This window comes from Microtus oregoni, unplaced genomic scaffold (genome assembly GCF_018167655.1).
Source record: "Microtus oregoni isolate MIOR12 unplaced genomic scaffold, Mior012 000004F_ref0000308, whole genome shotgun sequence".
Classification (NCBI taxonomy): domain Eukaryota; kingdom Metazoa; phylum Chordata; class Mammalia; order Rodentia; family Cricetidae; genus Microtus; species Microtus oregoni.
In genome coordinates this window covers 20,098,015-20,116,235 of record NW_024543063.1, presented here as the reverse complement: position 1 = coordinate 20,116,235, position 18,221 = coordinate 20,098,015, and the positions used below count along the sequence as shown (strand labels likewise).

At 42.0% G+C, this 18,221-nt stretch overlaps 1 protein-coding gene across 4 annotated transcripts in view; it reads left to right on the top strand.

Annotated features, from left to right (window-relative positions):
- Window positions 1–18,221, top strand: part of Dock10 (dedicator of cytokinesis 10) — a 253,826-nt gene that overhangs the window by 36,106 nt on the left and 199,499 nt on the right. For 2 of the 4 annotated variants that reach the window (XM_041649868.1, XM_041649866.1), the window contains exon 1: window positions 17,128–17,311. The exons of the other annotated variants lie outside the window; for them this stretch is intronic. In XM_041649868.1, coding sequence (XP_041505802.1) covers window positions 17,153–17,311 — 159 coding nt within the window. In that variant the 5' untranslated portion in view covers window positions 17,128–17,152. Of the gene's footprint in view, window positions 1–17,127; window positions 17,312–18,221 lie in introns of those variants that run through there. 4 annotated transcript variants of the gene reach the window in all.

Genomic DNA, 18,221 nt, shown 5'->3' with positions numbered 1-18,221 from the left:
CAACATAAAATTCAGGCAATCTTCCTATCTTGGGCCAAGGGAAAAGGAAACAAGTTTATGGTGACCCTATTTGGCCTCAGTGATCTCTGTTGGTTTCTGGTAACCTCTGCTTCCTTTCCCACGAGCTGACAGGCCGCCTCGCCACTGCATCCTTTACAGCGAAACAGAATGGAAGATGACAGATCCGAGACTATTCTGTCACTCCTTTAATAAATTCTGTGATACACTGTGCCTTCCCAAGTCGCTAGGCTCCCTCCACATGTCCTCAAAGCCTCTGCCTGCAGTCAGGTGAGTTCTCTCACCCCCACCAGATAATCTGCTAGCCTTGGCTTTTGGGTCCTCTTGGCTGCAGGTGTGCTGTTTTAATTGGGGACCTTGCTTTATCTCTACTCAAATTTCGACTTAGAGCACAGATCTCTGACAATGAAGAAGTGCTGGGAACAGCAAGTCAGCCTCTTCTACTTGAAGTCTAAAAATCACTCTATTTGCTCCTAGAGAGTTTAGGAGTTTATAGCCCCTAAACTACTCAGTTAGAGGGTAGTAAAATCTCTATCTTGTGATACAAAGGTCTAAAGTTTGTTTTGTCTAACAAGAATGTGAGGTCTCTCTCCTCAATTCATTTCCAAACCTACTGTAATCTATCTAATGACCTCCTTTCTAAAATTAGTTTCATGAGAGACTTCGATTGATTTGAGACTCTTTATACGTTTAACTTAATGTCCATCCTCCATTGTAATATTGCCCAGTATGAGTAAAGACAATTAGAGAAATAAAACAGGTCCTCTGGGGGCCAAGTATAGAACTGTCCTATCCCTTGGTTGGGAAGCTGGGTCACATGTGAACCGAATTGCTGATGTAAAGACTCTAATGGCTCTTCTAATGCAAACAAAAATTGATTCCGGAGGCAGGAAGCTGCAGGACGAGGCTGCCCTGAAACTCTGTCTCAGCATGCATTCAGCGTTTCCTTAATTCCCTGCTAGGTACACAGGGGCTTTGTCTGCTGGAAAGCCAGCACGTGGCTCTGGTGGCAAAAGTGGAGTACGGCAGTTAGAAAATGGCTCTGCTTCCATATATTCACACTAGCTGCGAAGCTCTGGAAAGACCGTTCAGCCTCTCGGAGATTCTGGTTTGTCAACTTGAAGGATGCATGCCTGAGTTTCCTTCAGGTGCCGTTAGCCAATGACTACGCCAGATGGTTTTATAATAACTGGTTTGCCCTATCACAAACCAGAAACTGAAAGCAAATTACTGGGTCCGCCCTCTCTCAGGAGAGGGACGGAGAGGCCTCACTCAGTATCTTTAGCAGCACCAGGCTTTTCCTGGTTTGGCCCGCATGGGTCTAGTGTCTGCCATCATTTCCGTGGGGCCTTCTCTGCTTCTCTTCTTCTCACTGCGGTTCTTCTGTTCTTCATGATCCAACCTGCTCTTCCCTTCAGATTGCAGTTCATGTCTAAATACAGGTGTTTCCAAAGCCGGCCTCTATTCTGTGCTGTAGAGATTATGTCTTGAGGGAAAGGTTACCACTCTGCCTACTATGGTGGTAATCAGTAACCATATATTTGTATCATAGATTAAATATGGAAATGGGCAGGACACAGGCCCCCTGAGAAATGTCAGCCATCACAATTTAAGATTATTAAATATCCCTTAATCTATTATGACATTTACTTTTGGGGGAGCAGACTACATCCAAGAGGAGGCCTGCTATGACTCACAGTTGAGCAACAATGAGGTTCCAGTTTGGATGTTTCAAACAAAAGAAAGATGTCCTTTGTACCACAGTTTAGAAATCCTTGGCCTTATTTTGACATGTTAGGGAACTTGTAAAATACAGTATTTCTTGTAGATTTAGCAAGCCAGAAGCCCATTCATGATCAGCAATGTTAATGAAATAAAAACAGTGCTCTGTAGAACTTAGCACAAAGACGATCATTAGAAAAAAATCTTTTCATTCGAAAACAAAATAAGTGAAATATATTTTTGTGTTTGGGGCTTGCCTTTGCACAAATAAATATATCCAATTCTTTGTTTTTGTTTTTGTAGGGGCCCTTTGTAGCCAAGTCTGGCTTCAAACTCGGTATATAGTGGAGGGTAATCCTGAATTTCTGATCCTCCTACATCTACCTCTCAAGAGTTGAGATTATAAACTTTGGTGGTTTGTATAAGAATGGCCTCTGTAGGCGCATATATTTGAAGGCTCAGTTTAATGTAGTCCTTCCAGAATGCCTGCTGAGCTGCATCCCAAGCACAAAGGACATTCATCTGTTTAAACATCAGTAAACTCGGGGAGGAATGATTTCAAGATTATGGACCACTTCTCTGCCACAGGGTAGTTCTTCTCATGCACTAGAGAGCTCCGGTGGGTTAGTGTGGCAAAGAGCCACCTTCACTTCCTGCCATTAGTGTGCTGAGCCTCTCCTAAAGGATGTCTACCCCAAACACTGATTCAAAAATGTGACCTTCCTAAATGGGTTACCATCCTCAGACAGATGCGGAATGTGGAAGTCACACAGCCTTCCCTCTAAGGGTGTTGGCTTTGATGTCATCATTATCGTCATCAACATCATGGTGTCATTTGCTGTTGTGGTTAGTTCCTCTCTGCCCAATTGGTACATACCACACTGATCAGGTCATACCAGTTCAACAGTGGGTAGTGAGTATCTAGGACAATCTCAGCTCCTCCCACTGTGGAAGCTGAGAGGAGCAAGCGCTGTCACTGGTTCCCTTCCATCTGCATATGTAGACAGAAATGAGTGTGGGAGCACCCTCCTGAGATGTGGTGCCGCCGTCACCAATATGGCAAGTAACTGCTAAAACACTGTGTTTCATTATTATTTTGAGCTCAGCAGAACTGAACAATTGATCAAATCCCTGCCAGGAAAACCAAAATATTAATGATATGCCTGTCAATAACATGCTCTCAGAAGTAGAGCAGTTTCTTCCGTAAATGCACTGAGAAAGTTTGTTGTTGCATGCTGCACCTGCCTTTTCCAGTGGTGCAGTTGGGGATGAAGAGCTGGAGGAATGAGAGCATGGGTAAGTGGCATTGGGATAGCAGTTTGCTCTTTCTTACAAGGCAGGATGAATAGGATGTTTGCTCTTAAAGCGTCCTCTCTCCGTGGACACCAGGGGGCGATGCTTATGTGGAAAAGGCCAGCACATTTACCTACTAAAGCTGTTTGCTTCAGAAGCCAATCTCTCATCTTTAAGGACCTTATTATCTTCATTTTCTACCTGTATCCATTACCTAACATTCGTGATCTAGAGTGAATAGCTTCTAAGAAACCACATCTAAACCTCTGCACAGAATTAACTGGCCCTCCACAGCAACTGTGGTCTGAAAGCTTTCCATCCTCTTCAGAATTCAAATGTTGAAATCTTAACACCAAGGCGATGAGACCAGGTGGAGCGATTTGGAGTCTAATTGTTAGAGGCCAGAGTTCTAATCAGTGGAATCAAGCCCTAGGCAGCTTTTTCCAGCATGTGAGGAAACAGATATTGACATCTGTGACCCTGAAAGCAAACTCCTCTCCTGACTCTAAATCTACCATTGCCTCGGTCTAGGACTTCTTTATCTATTGGAAATATAAGAAATGAATTTATATGGAGTGTGACACCTTATTTGTGGTATCTGTGGCAGTCGGGATGGAATGAATTTTGTCTTTCCATAGTTCGATGATGAAAACTCCAGCGTCCATAAAAGTCCTCATCTGCCTTTTGTTGACGTAAAATAGCATTAAGCCATTCTTAGTAGGCTGGCTTTCCAATTAAGAAATCCTGAGCCAAATGAACACAGTTTCTAGTGGTTGGCTTTTCTCCCTAGTAAGGGCTTGAGTTCTCTGTGTTGTTCTCAGAGGGGAAGACACAGAGGCACTAGCTGGCACTTTGTTCCCCGCTGCTACTGACATGGACTTCCTTGAGACACTGTGAACACACTGAAATCCTCTGGGCACTATTGCTTTCCATGAAAAGATGAGAGAAAATGCTCAGAACAATGCAGTGCCTTCTTCCCTTATTGGGGTAGTCTCCTTGGTGTTTTTCTATGAAGGACTTTGATAATGATTGCAATGATTCTGTAAGGGTTATGATAAACAAAACATTTATTTCTAGATACTGGGAGAACCTTGAAATTCAGATATCTTTCTCTGTGATTTTAAAAGTCAGCAGGAGATGATTAAAAGGTGCATTAGTGAAACTGCAACCAGTTTTCTATGCTGTGTAAAACTAGTGTGTGTGTGTGTGTGTGTGTGTGTGAGAGAGAGAGAGAGAGAGAGAGAGAGAGAGAGAGAGAGAGAGATGAGTGATCTCAGTGCTGTGTTACAGATGATAAGGCAGAACCCTGTGGTTTCAAACGGCTCATGTGTGTCTTCCTTAGAGGCAGCAGCATTTTTTTCATAAAAGGAGCATGAACTAGAAAGTCACATTCTTTTCCCCTTGAAAACGCTGTGACTTTTCTATCTCAAGGTCACTTGTGAATCTAACACTAACTGCTTTAGTTCTGTGTGACTGCAGACAAAATGCAGTCTGAAGGATGATCCAGAGGATGCTATGATACTACACAAGATAATGATTTCAACCCACACCTGAGCTTTTCTGCATGTTTGCTGTGCAGTGCAATATGGTTTAGTGTTCTCTGTTAGGGTCTGAAAACTTGCAACTCTCAGGTTGGGAACCTGGGAAAGGTTGCTTTTTCACATTTAAAATTTTCTTTATCAAAGTTATTGTCAGTAAATCAGACAACACTTTATTTAAATAATCCATCAAAAATAATATCTATGTATAATTCTAGCTTATAAGAATTTTGTTTGTATTTATTTATACCACTGTATAAGATGTGAGTGTGGAGGATGCTGTCTGTTTCCCTGTGTGTGTTATTCTAGTCTCAGTATACACGGGACAGCATCCAGCAGCACCCTGTCAATACTAATTCGGTGAGGAAAAGAAGAGAGCGACCACAGAAGAGGAAAGTCGACATGGCCATAAAGCAGAGCATCTCTCCCTGCAGTGGTGCTGCTAATGCCATCCTAGGGACCATCCTCACAAGAAGGTCATCTCTGTGAGAGTTCAAGCATGATGCTTTGCCAGGGATGTGCATCTCAGAACTTCCATGACCCCTTTCCTATATAAAACCAGTTCCTGGAATTATCAGCACCCCATTGATGGAGTTGAGTGTTGGCACTAGACACCTTTGGGTTAAGAGTAAAGGGCAAAGGATGAAGGGAAGTCTGAGGTCTATAGATGAAGTTTTCCGTTGTTTGTCAGTGAAAGAAGGCCAAAGAATGTCACAGAAATTTCAAGGTTAAAGGAAATGTTATTTCATTTATTTTGTAAGAGCCAGTAGAGGGGAGGGCAGTGATTGACAGAGTATGACCCTGGAAGACAAGAGTTCACAGAAATGGGACAGAAGGCACAAGAACTTCCCTCTCATCATAAAGAAAAAGAATGTGGGATGGATATATGTAAATATTTTAAGAAAGCAACAATCGTACAAATAACACCACAGTGTGGAGCCAAGAAATCCCAGATGCTGCTGAGACATTTTGGTGATATGTGTTTGCTACTTGTTCATTCATTTTCATTCAACTGTTAGTGTTGACTCACATACCAGCAACAGAGGCAAATTTTTAAAGAAATAAATGAAAACCTTATAACGGCTAGCATTCTAACTAGGAATAGGAAGCAGGTTGTCATTTGTCCAGTCTCCTGCACTTTGTTCCTAGAAAGTGGCAGTTACACAAGGAAGGGGCCTGTTAAGAACTGAAATATTTGAAACAGGGGAGCATGTGTGCCAGTCACTGGTAAATCTGATGGTGTAGAAGAATTTTACAGCTTTGGAACCTGACATGAGAGAAAACACAGAGAAGCAGCCACTGGAGCAATGCATCTCTGCTTGGCAGAATGTTTCCATATCTTCATGCCCACATACCCGCCTTCTGCTTCCTCTCTCCTCAAGTCCTTTACTGTATTTCAGCCACTTGTCTTCCCTCTGAGAGTCTTCCTTCAGGTCTAGTATCTTCTAGCCCTGGGCCACATTTATTCTGTGAAAGCCAAAAGTCTCTCTGGGTTTCTCTTTCTACTGTTTTCTACCTTGTAATTGAAAGAGTCATTCAGCTGAACTTTTTGGCTAGGCTGTCTGGCAACAAGCCCCAAGGATATGCCTGCTTCTGCTCCCCAACACTGGGTATCTACTTCCACAAGTAGAGGGATAGCTACAGGGTGAAATTATAGGATGAACGAATGATGTACCACATATACCGACAGGCAGGAGGAACTTATCTGCTGACACTGGACATGAACCAACAAACTCTTCTTTGAAAGCTTTCAACAGGCATCACCAGTAAGGATTATTTGCCAAATCATGCTAACATGGAAGCTAGTAGAAAGAAACATCCTTGATATGAGTGTATTTTAGTGACATTTTCTGTAGATGTTTCCCGCTTTCAATTTATAGCTGTTTATTTTTTTTTTAAATCATGCCAGACATGGTGGTATATACACTTTTAACCCCTGTCTCCAGTAGGCAGATGTTGTGGGAACTCCTTTAGCCAATGGTCTTTAAGATACCAGCCCACTTTGGGTGTGGTCTCATGTACTAAGTATAAGTGCAGATGGAAAGCAAGCATGGCTCCCTTTTTTTTCCGCTGGATCTGGTTCCAGTTCCCAGTGCATGCAGAGGACTGCAAATCACTACCCTTACTGTGAGTTTATCCCTAAATAAACAAACCTTTGTTATCCTTCATTCCAGGCTACTGTGGAACTCTCTGATACTACTACAGGCAGAAGCACGTAGCGCTCAAAGACAGCTTGGTCTATACGGCTAAGTTTCAGGCTAGCTGTAGCTACATAGTGAGACCCTGTCTAACAATAAATCACATGCAGTGGATAAATTCCACAGCTATATAGCACATTGCCTTTGCTATTGAGAGGGCTGTGATCCTTGAGCAATGACAGTCAGCCACAGGACACTCCTGAGTGTCCCAATTCATCCCTCTGTTGGGTGGCCACCATCCCCTGGCTAAGGTTCAGTTCAGATAATTTGCATAGTAGTTTAAGATTGTATCTTGACCACATGCATGTTTTAAAAACCTAAGAATACATGCAACTTGATTTGGGCAATGTTTGGTGCATCCTTGTTTCAGGGATTTTCAACGTAGAAGCAATACTAGTCTGGTGGCCTTGTGTCCACTCCCTTCCCACAACCAAGAAGTCTCAAAGTGAACTTTCTCTTAAATTGTGGCTTTGCCATCTGGCAGCTTGGCATTGAGCTTTGTTGAGTGGAAGACAGAGAGAAGGAAGGTGGGAGACAGATACTTTCCATGATCAAATCTTTCTTCTCTTTTCTTATGAAAAATGAGCCTTCTTCCTGTTTGTTCGCTTCTGCACTTGCATAGAAAACAGGATAATGACACTTTGCCTAAAGGGTAAACACCAACATCCTGCCTTCCGCCTTGCATTCTTCTGGAATGCTAGAAGCCAGTGTTCTCTCCACCCACTACCGAACATTTCTGCTTTTCCATGCTGCGGGTGCCATTGGTGATGGAAGGCACACTGGGCTCATTGGCTGTGTGCCTGGAGTCTATGGTTGTCTCTCAGTGAGCTCACAGGTTGTAGGACTTCTTCTTCCACTGGGTTTTCTTCTATCCCCCACCATCTGGGTGGATGATCTCATTTACCTATCATCACTTAAGAAATAACCCTCATCCCTGGTTCTCCTACCACATCAGGCAAGAGCGAAGGCCGCACAGACTCGTGTGGAACAACGTTGGCTTCACATGCCAGCAGAATAAGCTAGGTTTATTAAAACTAGGAACTTTTAAAGAGAAGGTGAAGATTATGACTCCCTCATGCTTGGCTAAATCTTGACTAGTTCTGTTTCCTTCCATGTATCCTAATCTGGGGGCATGTTGAATTCCTCTTCTGAGTCGGAGAAACAGCAAAGCTCTGATGTGCTCAAGTTGCTAGCCTCCTCCTCTTTGGAGATGCTTTGGGAGAACATTTATAAGTGGCTTTGAAGACTGTCATCTTTCTGTTTGAAAAGCAGCTTATGATTATCGTAAACTAGATTTCAGTAGGGATGTTTAGGACGTGGGTGGTTAATTTCTGCCACAACTCAAAAGCCCAAGCGAGCATGCAGAATGAAACGGAACAAGCACTGAAGGTACAGTTAATCGCTTATTTATCCACTGCCATCTGAGAATACTTTTCCCGTAGCTAACTTTTGAAAATAGCTCAGTTTACTCAATTTAATCACTTAACTTTTCATCGCTAATCATAAGAAGCGCTTGTCAAAGTAGAACTTCTTGAAAGTCTCATAGATTTCTTTAACGCTCTAGTTTGGCTACTGGACATCATCTGATCTTCCCTGGAACATCCGTGTCATTGCGATTGCTCATTATCATGCAGACTTTAACACTGTATCATCCATTATCGACCTTTATCCTGTTTCAAGCTCACAGATACCATGAAGCCTTGATTGGTTTTTAATCTTTTTTTTTTTTTTTTTTTTGGTGGGTTGACTACGACCAGTCCTTTCCTTTGTGACTGATCATTTCCTTTGCAGGTGGTTCATACTGTAAGTTAGTTTTATTCATCTGTATACTGGAGCCCATTTCCCTGGTGAGGTAGAGCCAGTAACACTTCCTGCTCTATCTCTCCTGGCCTTGCATCTTATTCTAATGCTAAAGCTTTCTCTTTTGATTGAGTGTTGTCTTTGTACCTTGATTTGCAGGATCATTACTTTCCCTTTAGATACTTAGCCGGGAGAATGTGGTAGCATAAACATAATTGCATTAAGTAATGGAAAAAGAAAGGTAAGAATATTTATGCCAGTGCTAACACTGCCTTTGTTACCACTCTTATTGGAGAGTTGAGGAAAACTGAAGTCATGTTTCAGACAATAAAACCAGGAGTCCAACTCAGATCGCTTTGACCTCAAAGTTTATATTTATTGCCTTGAGCCACTTCCTAGAATCCAACACTGTAACAATGCAATTTCATGACTCCCACCAGGAACACACCTGAAGTTCTGTCTAGCTAATGGTTCTCAGTAGGCTGGCATGATGGCAGAAATGACCACAGTCCTTTGGAACTATGTGTGATTGCCTTCAACAAGAACATCCCTCTACTTCTGACTGCTCCATATTCCTATTTGAGCAAGAGACTAGTAGGAATTGTTTTGGTTCTGACCCAAAGCTACTGCCAGTTCAGCTCAGCAAGTTCTGAAGGTTCCCATGTATGGTAGCAGTGACAATATGAAAACCTGTCCCCTAAATGCTCCCAGAAGCTTTGTAAAATAGAACATGAGCCATCTCTTTCTAGCTATGCAGAAGCTGCATCTGCTTCTTCCTGGGACTTGGCTGTGATTAGAATACTTGAGGTTGCAAAACGAGAGACCTTAAGCTAACCAAGCATTGTTATAATATTTTAAATATGTTTGCTTGTGGAAAATGACTGCATATGCCTCTGGAACTTGTGACCCATTACCATGGAAACTAACGTCAAGACACAGGGGAAGCATATCTAAAATCTTTACTCCCCCATCACTCAGGGAACATTATGTGTCCATGGACAAAGAAAAGGCAGGTGGGGGGAAAAACACTTCAGAAGGAGGTGGGGAGAACACAGGCAATGTCGGGAAATCCTTAAGTCTTTGTTTTCAACAATGATGATATGTACAGGATACTTACCTGGGATGAGCTCTTGCCGTGTGTGCTGGGTCCTCGTGAGTACTAATGCTTTAACAGACAAGAAAACAGACTAAATTTTTGCTCAGGCTGAGAAATGCAGCAAATGACTCCATGGGAACTTACACTTTGGCAGCCTGCTTCCTGATTTTTTGCTTAACTCCTACATCATTCGGAAGAAGCAGCAGCAAGATTTACTATGCTCATTGTAACATAGCCACCTGAGAAATGTAATACATGATATTAATGGAACATTTAAATTATCCATGCACTCAGCAGGAAGCTCACTGAGAGGGAATGAAGGATGATTCTTTGATGTATCTAAATGTACCAACAGGAGGATAATTGGCTTTTGTGCTACACCAGCGCCAAAGGGAAGACAATGAAAATAAAGGAGGGCTTGGCAACCACACCTGAGTTTTTAAAACAAAAGAACCACATGCTTGTTCCCAATGGGAATCATCGTACGACTCGGTCAGCACATGGGAAAGACGCCTGGAAAAGGGGGAACACTGTAATTAAGTGAAACTAAAGAGCGAAAGAAGGCAAGGGAAGAGTCTATAAACAAAACTATGGGGAAAGTAGGTCATAGTTACCTGTGAAGTGCATGTCAAATCCTTGACTCGATGGAGGCAGAGGAGAAGCAAGTTGATACTTTAGGGAGAATCACTCTGATTATGTAGGTTCCACGTTTCACTTAAGAGGGCCCCGAAACACACCTCCTAGCCATTTAGTTCAGATTCTGTGTGAGAGGACTTCCCACCTGCACATAGACATGGATGAAAATCCTTCCTAGTCCCTGCCTTGGAGAACTAGAAACAGCTGAACCTCTGAGAAATCTAACAAGAAGCTCAGTGGTGGTGGTGGTAGTGATGGTAATGGTGGTGGTGGTGATGGTAATGATGGTTTTATCTTTATATTTCTAGTGATGGATTTGTTCATCCCATAAGACTTCAAGGTATTCCCATGTAAAGATCTGTTATAGTTTAAATAAGCAGATGGGTTTTGTTGCTCACTGCCTTGGTATCCAGGTCTTTTCCCATTTTTTCCCAATCACAGAACTCAACAGAGTACAGCACATAGGGGTGGGAAGACAAGTACACAAAGTCTAGGAGGCAAGTGAGCTCTATCAACATATATTGTGGTCACCATCTGATTGCCATTGTCTCTGAAGACAAGTAGCTCATGTCCTATGTAGTTGTGACATGGTCATCTTGTTAGCTGAATCTCCAGGAGCATTTCTGTGCTGGGAGCACTTCAGTGTTATTCATCTTCACAAATCATAAATGTCAGCAAGGGATTGCATAATATGCCAACTGAATTTTCGCTTTCCAAATATACACATTGGTGGCCATGTTGGTTGGGTGACTGAAATCATTTCTGCTTGTGAACATTTCTCATGATAAATACATTTTATCAAAACTTATCAAATTTGTTGCATTTAAAGTTATTTAAATCCCCATACAATGTGACTTAAACCAATCATCACCCCAATATTTTTCTAGGACTGATAAGTTCCCTCTGCAATTGTGATCCCAGAAGTCTCACGGTATTCTAAGGAGGACTGGTGAGCCCTAACAGAGTGTTTTCTGGGGTTGCTTCCCTGATGCTGTGCATCACAGCCAAGGTTTGTCTAGCATACACCTGCCTTTGGAAGACAAAAGTTAGAGACAACATGATTAACATTCAGAATTGCATGTAAGATGAGATTCTGAAGCAGGTAACAAAATTCAGATTTTGAGACTCACTGTAGCTGCAATTCCTTGAGTCATATAACCTCACTGTACCTCAGTTTCCTCAGTTGTAAAGAGGGGGTGATAATAGCACTCTCTTATAGGTGGAAGTATAAATAAATGAAGGCACTGAGCACACAATGGGTGCTCTGTGCTGCTGTATTTTCTTGAGGGATCCACCCCATTGTATCACACACAGAGGATTGACTGCAAGGGGAGCACAGGATATATAGTCAGCCAAGAGGGCACAGTCTTAGAGTTTACAGAAACATCACTTAATATTAAATCCATCAGAACATTACAGCTTTTGTGCTGGACCCAGACAAGCGAGTACAGTTGCATGGGTTGAGACTTAGGGCAATGAAGCAAGGTCTGTCAGGAGAAGCTCCTGAGGGGCAGTATCACTTCCATGCTGAAGCCAGAAGCTATGAAGGGAAGCGAGCAAACATGTGTCACCCTGACTAACAGAGAAACACTACTTTTGATCTCTCAATAACTGCTATGACCCAGACTCTCTTTCAGATGTCTCAATCATATTAGTTGTAGTAGTTACACTAATATACTCAAGTATAAAGGGTGTATGCTCATTTCACACTGCCAACCACTGCGGTTCAGAGGATGTAGTCAAGTTCCTTGATGATAAACTTTCTACTTCTCATGGAGTCTCCAATTCAACTGGATTCTGAGATTGAGGTGCCTTTTAGCTTTGTACCCAATGCTCGCTGGCCGCCTTTCCACCAAGCTATCATGAGGACAAGAATCTTTTTAGACTGGAGTCATGTTTCTCAGACATATTGATTCGATGTATGGTCCATTTTTCTATAAGTTAAGCATATCTATGGCAAACTCTCTGTAATTGGGGTATCTGACTGTGGAGACAGACGGACACTGGAAGGTTCCTTCTTCATTTGGTTAGACTGATAAACTCTGGTAATGCTCTTAGAGTAACCAGTGTGTCAGCTGTAGATTTGGTTCAGACTGGTAGACAAGCTAGATACTGCCCTACCTTAACCATACCTAGGGTTTCTGTGAGGTACAAACACATGGGTGCCAGGTATAGTGGAAGCCACTTCCTCCTTCTGTAAGTGCTGCTGGCACCTGGTGTGTGGCCTGTTGAATGATAAAGATGCCTACCATTTGATCTCTCTCATCCCTTTGCCTGCTTCCTCCAGCTGGGGAGCCCTTTCTGGACTCTCCTGCTGTACCTCCCACTGAACCTGTGTGACTCCTCAATCTTTAATTTCTGGTTACTGCTTAGTGTGATCACATTCACTTTCCATCATTCAGTGGTACTCCAATTCTCCTCTGCTGACAAAAACTCCCCCATCACACACACCCACATACCTTCTCTTCATTCCCTTCTACACTGCTCTGCGATGTCTTCACGTGGTTTGGGGGAAGAAGGAAGGTGGAAATGTGCTGTATCTACTGTCAGAATTCTGGGCCTGCAGACTCTGCTTATGGGTAAACTGAGCTCAGGTGGCTTGAAGGCACATGGCACGGGGGTGGGGGTGGGAGACCAATGCCCCAAGAATTCTTGCTTTGAGTGTAGGTAAGAGTCTGAGGTTGATTCAACTGAGGGGGCTGAGCATTTTTCTCTGAGTTAGTGTTGAGTCATTCAGTCATTCACTTGTGACTTTGTTTTTCGAATGTGATTTTTTTCCAAGCAATATCTTACTGTCAATTTCACACACACACACACACACACACACACACACACACAGTGGGTTAGACTACATAAATTTTCTTGCAGTTCTAGAGACTGGAAACTCAAATTTCCTTCTCATCTTCTTTCTATATCTTCTGTGGCCCCTTTACCTTTTGTATGTAAAGTCAGAAAGACAAACCTCAGTGTTTCTTCCTGTTATAAGGATTCCTGTCTTAGCAGATTAGGGCCCCTCAATTATGACACCCCTTAACCTTTATCTACTGCTAAATACCCTCTTCTCTAAGTGTGGCCATGTGGTGGGGAGTCCATCTTCATCATGGAAGTTTTCCCAATAATCTAAAATCTCAGCATTCCCATGCATTTTCTATTAATGAGGAAAATCTACTCATAACTCATTACAGTTGAAACAGTCTTAAAATAGTGACCTAAAGCTCACACAGAGCAAAGCAGTGAAGGCTATGTCACCAAGATGTCCAGAAAATGCCAAACCTTTCCATGACCAGTCCTGGTTTTCAGTACAGCAGAAGACCCCCAGACCCGGGCTGTAGGTCTACAATGTTTATCAAGAAAAGGCATAAAGCACCAAATGTTTGGGAAGACAAAGAAGCCATACTTGACCCTCATCCTGCAAACTACAGTCCTATTCAGAATGATCAGGCTAGATTTCGATATGTGGCAAGATAGATGAGATGTATAGATGTAAACATACAACTCCTACATAATTTAACAAAGCTATGGCATGCCAATACTTTCAGTTGGCAGTATTTATTTAAATTAAATGTGTTTCCTTTCCTATTAAAGAAGAAAAAAGACCTTTGGATACATTACCCTAGTGGTAGAAATATCTGCTCCTCCACTTGAGGAAATTTTAGGACAGAAACAACTAAAACAAATACTCTGAAAAATTCATTCACCTGTCAGGATGTACACTTCCCAGTCAATGAGCAGCTTTGGGAGTCAAGAGCAGGCACTCTTCAGGTAAAATGGGCTATTTGGGAAGTGACTTTTTATCCTGTCTCTTAATTCTTTCCTCTTTTCTTCTTATTGTTCTTCCTCCTCTTCTTTCCCTCTTCTCTTCTTCCCCTCCTCCTCTTCTTACTATCTTTTCTCACTCTCCTTTTACTTCCTTTGATACCTTTCTGCCTGGGGTACAGTAACTTGGCAATGGCATCTTCCTTCCTCCATGCTTTTGTCTCCTTTAGAAATGAAAGTTAATCCACATCTACACAACATGGCTTTCCCAAGCCTTCCCCACCCCCATGCATGGTTGAAGATTTTATAATGAATTGGCACACAGTATGTATTTAACAACTCAAAAACTTGCTCCCAACACTTTGAGAGGCTTAGCAATTCACATTGTTAATGACAATATCACATTAGAAAAAGAAATCAAAATATCTCCTACTGGGTTTGCATTTAGTCAGTCAGTGTCTAATGAAATCATAAGCTAATGTTCACCTAGGAAAAGGACATAGATGAAAGCAAAGGAAAATTTCCATAAGTTATATACAAGTTGGGTCATATTTGAAGCCAAATTATGATTCATATGAAAAACAGCAGATTCTTGATGAAAGATATACAGCTTATTTTAAAATACTTCCTTTCTACCAATGTACATGTTATGTTGATATGAGGGAATGCTTCTTTAAGATTTCTATGTTCCCTAGTCAGACTCACCCATTGCCTCCATATAACCTTAGTGCTCAGAATCTAGCCTGTTTGTTACTGTTTTGCTGTCAGTTTTTCATAGAACCTGACAAACAAGTCTGATTCCTATTTCCCACTTTTCATCTGTTTTGTTCCCTGTCCGGTGGATTACTGTTTTATACACTGAATTCAAAAGGAACTTGTCTTTGGGTATTCTCTTAAAATAGAGACTTGGAATCAGAAGGAAAGAATGAAGGAGTGAGAAAGGAAGACGGGGGAGGGTAGTGTAAGCCCCTCCCTAGCAGCCCGTCAATCATAGGCGCAGATTCCTCAGAGGCAAAGAGAGGATCGATGTAAACAGGCTTCTAATAGCTAGAAAGCATCCATGTGTTTCCCTAAAGACCGTGCCATCTGCCAAAACATCTAATTCCAAACACCACCTTGACTGTTAGCCAGACTTAGAGAGAGGTGACCAGAAGGAAGTTCAGGATACAAGTGTGCCTTTGGACCCCCAGGGCGTGTGACTGAGCTAGAACTCTTCCCCTCTCCATTGTCTGCCTGGAGCTGGAGGTAAGTGCTCATGGACAGAGGATCACTACCCATGTAGAGGATTGAGGGGAGAGCTACTATGAGACTGCGGGGAGGTGGGTAGAGTGAGCACCACATTCATAGAGCCCACAGGTGCAGCCATGTTTCAAAGGGTACACGCTCAAACACGGGCACTTCGCTTGCATATTCAATACACTTGAGCCAGATGATCTAAACTGTGGTCTCTTGTCAGTAAATGCCCCAGTCGTCTGAAGGGCAATGGTTTAGATTAGAGAGCAGGCAAGTTGACAAAAGTCCAGAGGAAGTTAAGAACTTGCCAGCACCGCTAGCATTTTTTTCTTCTTTCTCTGGCAGCACTAAAATATGTTTGCTCAAAACAGAGCAAGATGAAAACTATTGGCAGTCAGTACTTCTTAAAAGAGGAGGGGAAAGAGTGAAGAGAAACATGTTTTATTTCTCTGGCAGACATGCCAATTAAAATGATACTGTGTTGTGACAGATTACTGAGTAATTAATGCCTAATTGAGCATTTTGCTATATGCTTCTACGAAAGTGACTTAAGTGTGCCTGAGTCAACCTCACCTTACGGTAGAACAAACCTTTGCTAAGCAGCATACAGTCGCATTCTGGACGCAAGGAACCCCAAGACTAAATAGATTGTTGTTTTGTTTTGATTTTTTTCTTTAAATCTCTGAGAGTTGGGCTGAAAGAATTGGCTTGGCAAGAAGATCCCAACACTGAAAATCCTCCTGGGGATTTTATGCTTTCCTCGTTTGTAAGCAAAATCCATTTTCCATGAGATATTTTTAGCTCTTGTATCCCCTGCTGTCCTATTAGCTTTCAGTATACCATTAGATATTGAGGCCATTCCAGATGGGTCATGTGATTTCTAAGCATCCCTTTTCGGTTCCCTCCTAAGCGACTAGTCTTCCAGAAGTCAGAGAATACTAGACCCTTAACTACCACAGACCAAGTGTGTTGTTATGAAGCCTTGTTTCTTACTGATAGGATGTTAAAATGTTTTCCAGCTGCCTCTAAGAGGTCAGCTTGGCAGAGTGCACTGGGTGACCTCAGATAGAGAGAGGTTTTCAGCCCTGCAAACCGCCTATGTAAATATAAAAATGTATTAGGCTGCAGAACTGTGGCGGGGGACAGAAAGAACAACCACACCATTGAGAAGAAATCACGCTGAACACTGGCATCTCTCACATGGTCTGTTATCGCATGCATACTTTTGATAAACTGTCTTGATTCATGGTACTCTACATTTCTAATGTCAATTTCTCTTCTGGAATTTATGCAAAGTAAAACACCAATGACTTAACGTCGTAACCAGAAAAACTTCCTTCTGAAAGTATTTACATTTTTTAGAACAATTGTTTGACAGTCAATACACCTCCTTTGCCTTGGGAGGAGAAAAGTTAGCATGAAGTCTGATTTTCAGTTGTTTAATTTGAAGAATGATTTATGGTGTGTGTGTGTGTGTGTGTGTGTGTGTGTGTGTGTGTGTGTATGTGAGAGAGAGAGAGAGAGAGAGAGAGAGAGAGAGATGTATTTACCCAAAACTCTGAAGCAAGAATCCAAGACAGTCCCTGTAATGAACAGAAAGCACGCTTTTGAAATGCGCTGAGAAATCCTTTCTAGTTGAAACGCTCTGATGTTGTTGAGTGTGTTCAGTTTCCGTGGATCAAATCTTCCCCATCTCTGCATCCAAGCTATTTGGCGTGATCAGATGATCATAGCTCAAGGAAGTGATTGGAGGGCGAGCCGGCTGCAGCTGCCTTGTAGGCTTGTGCTCAGAGACAAGGAGGCACTGTTTTTCAAACATAGCATCAACATAGAAGTTATTCCGTAGGCTCCAGGATGCAGCGATGGGCTGCACTGCCAGCATTGTTCTGCTTCAAGCTTTTCGCTCTGTGGTCCAGAGGAGCTGTCCACACATTTGCAGAAGACGCCAGGAGGAACCATCCCATGAAATCGTGCCTCTCGAAAGTGACGATGAAATGAGTAGACCCAGAACCCTCATAATGGTACTGTATGCTTAGCAAACAGACTCTCTTAACAGAACTGCTATTATGGAGATAGACGCTGCAATTTGAGAGGGTTTGGTGTTTTGGCTTCAGACCAAGATATGTATGACCTAGAGTTTGCTACCTTGTTGTTGCTGTTTCGGGGGAAAGCATCTCTCGGTAGCATTGCTATCATTAAGAGAACTGATTTTCTTTCTTAGATCTGTCATTTAAATGTGTGGTGTGTGTCTGTGAAATCCTCTGCTTCCTAGCATTTGTATGATGTTAACTCTGCAGCATGGAAAGAAAAAAAAAGAACAAAAAGAAATTTGACATTTAGTTTCAGTGGTTTCTGTTGTAAGTCTTAATTTGGAAGAAGAGCCCAGATGGTGGGTTTCTTTGTATATCGCCTATAAACAATCATGTTTTATAGATGCTGGTAGTTAGATCTCTAACTTCAAGAGATCTGGGGTTATTTTTCTGTCCTTTTCCTGACTCTGAAACGGAAATGCTTTTTCAAAATGCTTAGTTAACTTTGGCACAAAATCAGAGTAACGTATTAAGAGTTATGTGGAATACATGATATTTTCATTTAAAAGTTGTTTCTTACCAATTGTAAAATTCTATAATTTTTAAATTTGTGCTTTTATTGTATCAGTGTTGCTCTTCTGTGCTTCTGTTTAAGCAGCGAGGATGAAGTAAAGAGTCCATTCTAACTTTAAGATTTGAGGAAGGGATCTGTTTAATCATTGAAATCCCCTGTCAAGATATAAATGGTGAGCTCCACTTTCCAAAACTGGGGATGTGTTGAAGTCAGAGTGCTTTCAACTCAATTTTTTTTTCTTTTAGACTTTGGTGTTCAAGGATATAGTAAATAATAAGTGAAAAATGCCTGTTGCATTAACAGTTTTTAAATGAAAGTCATTTGGTC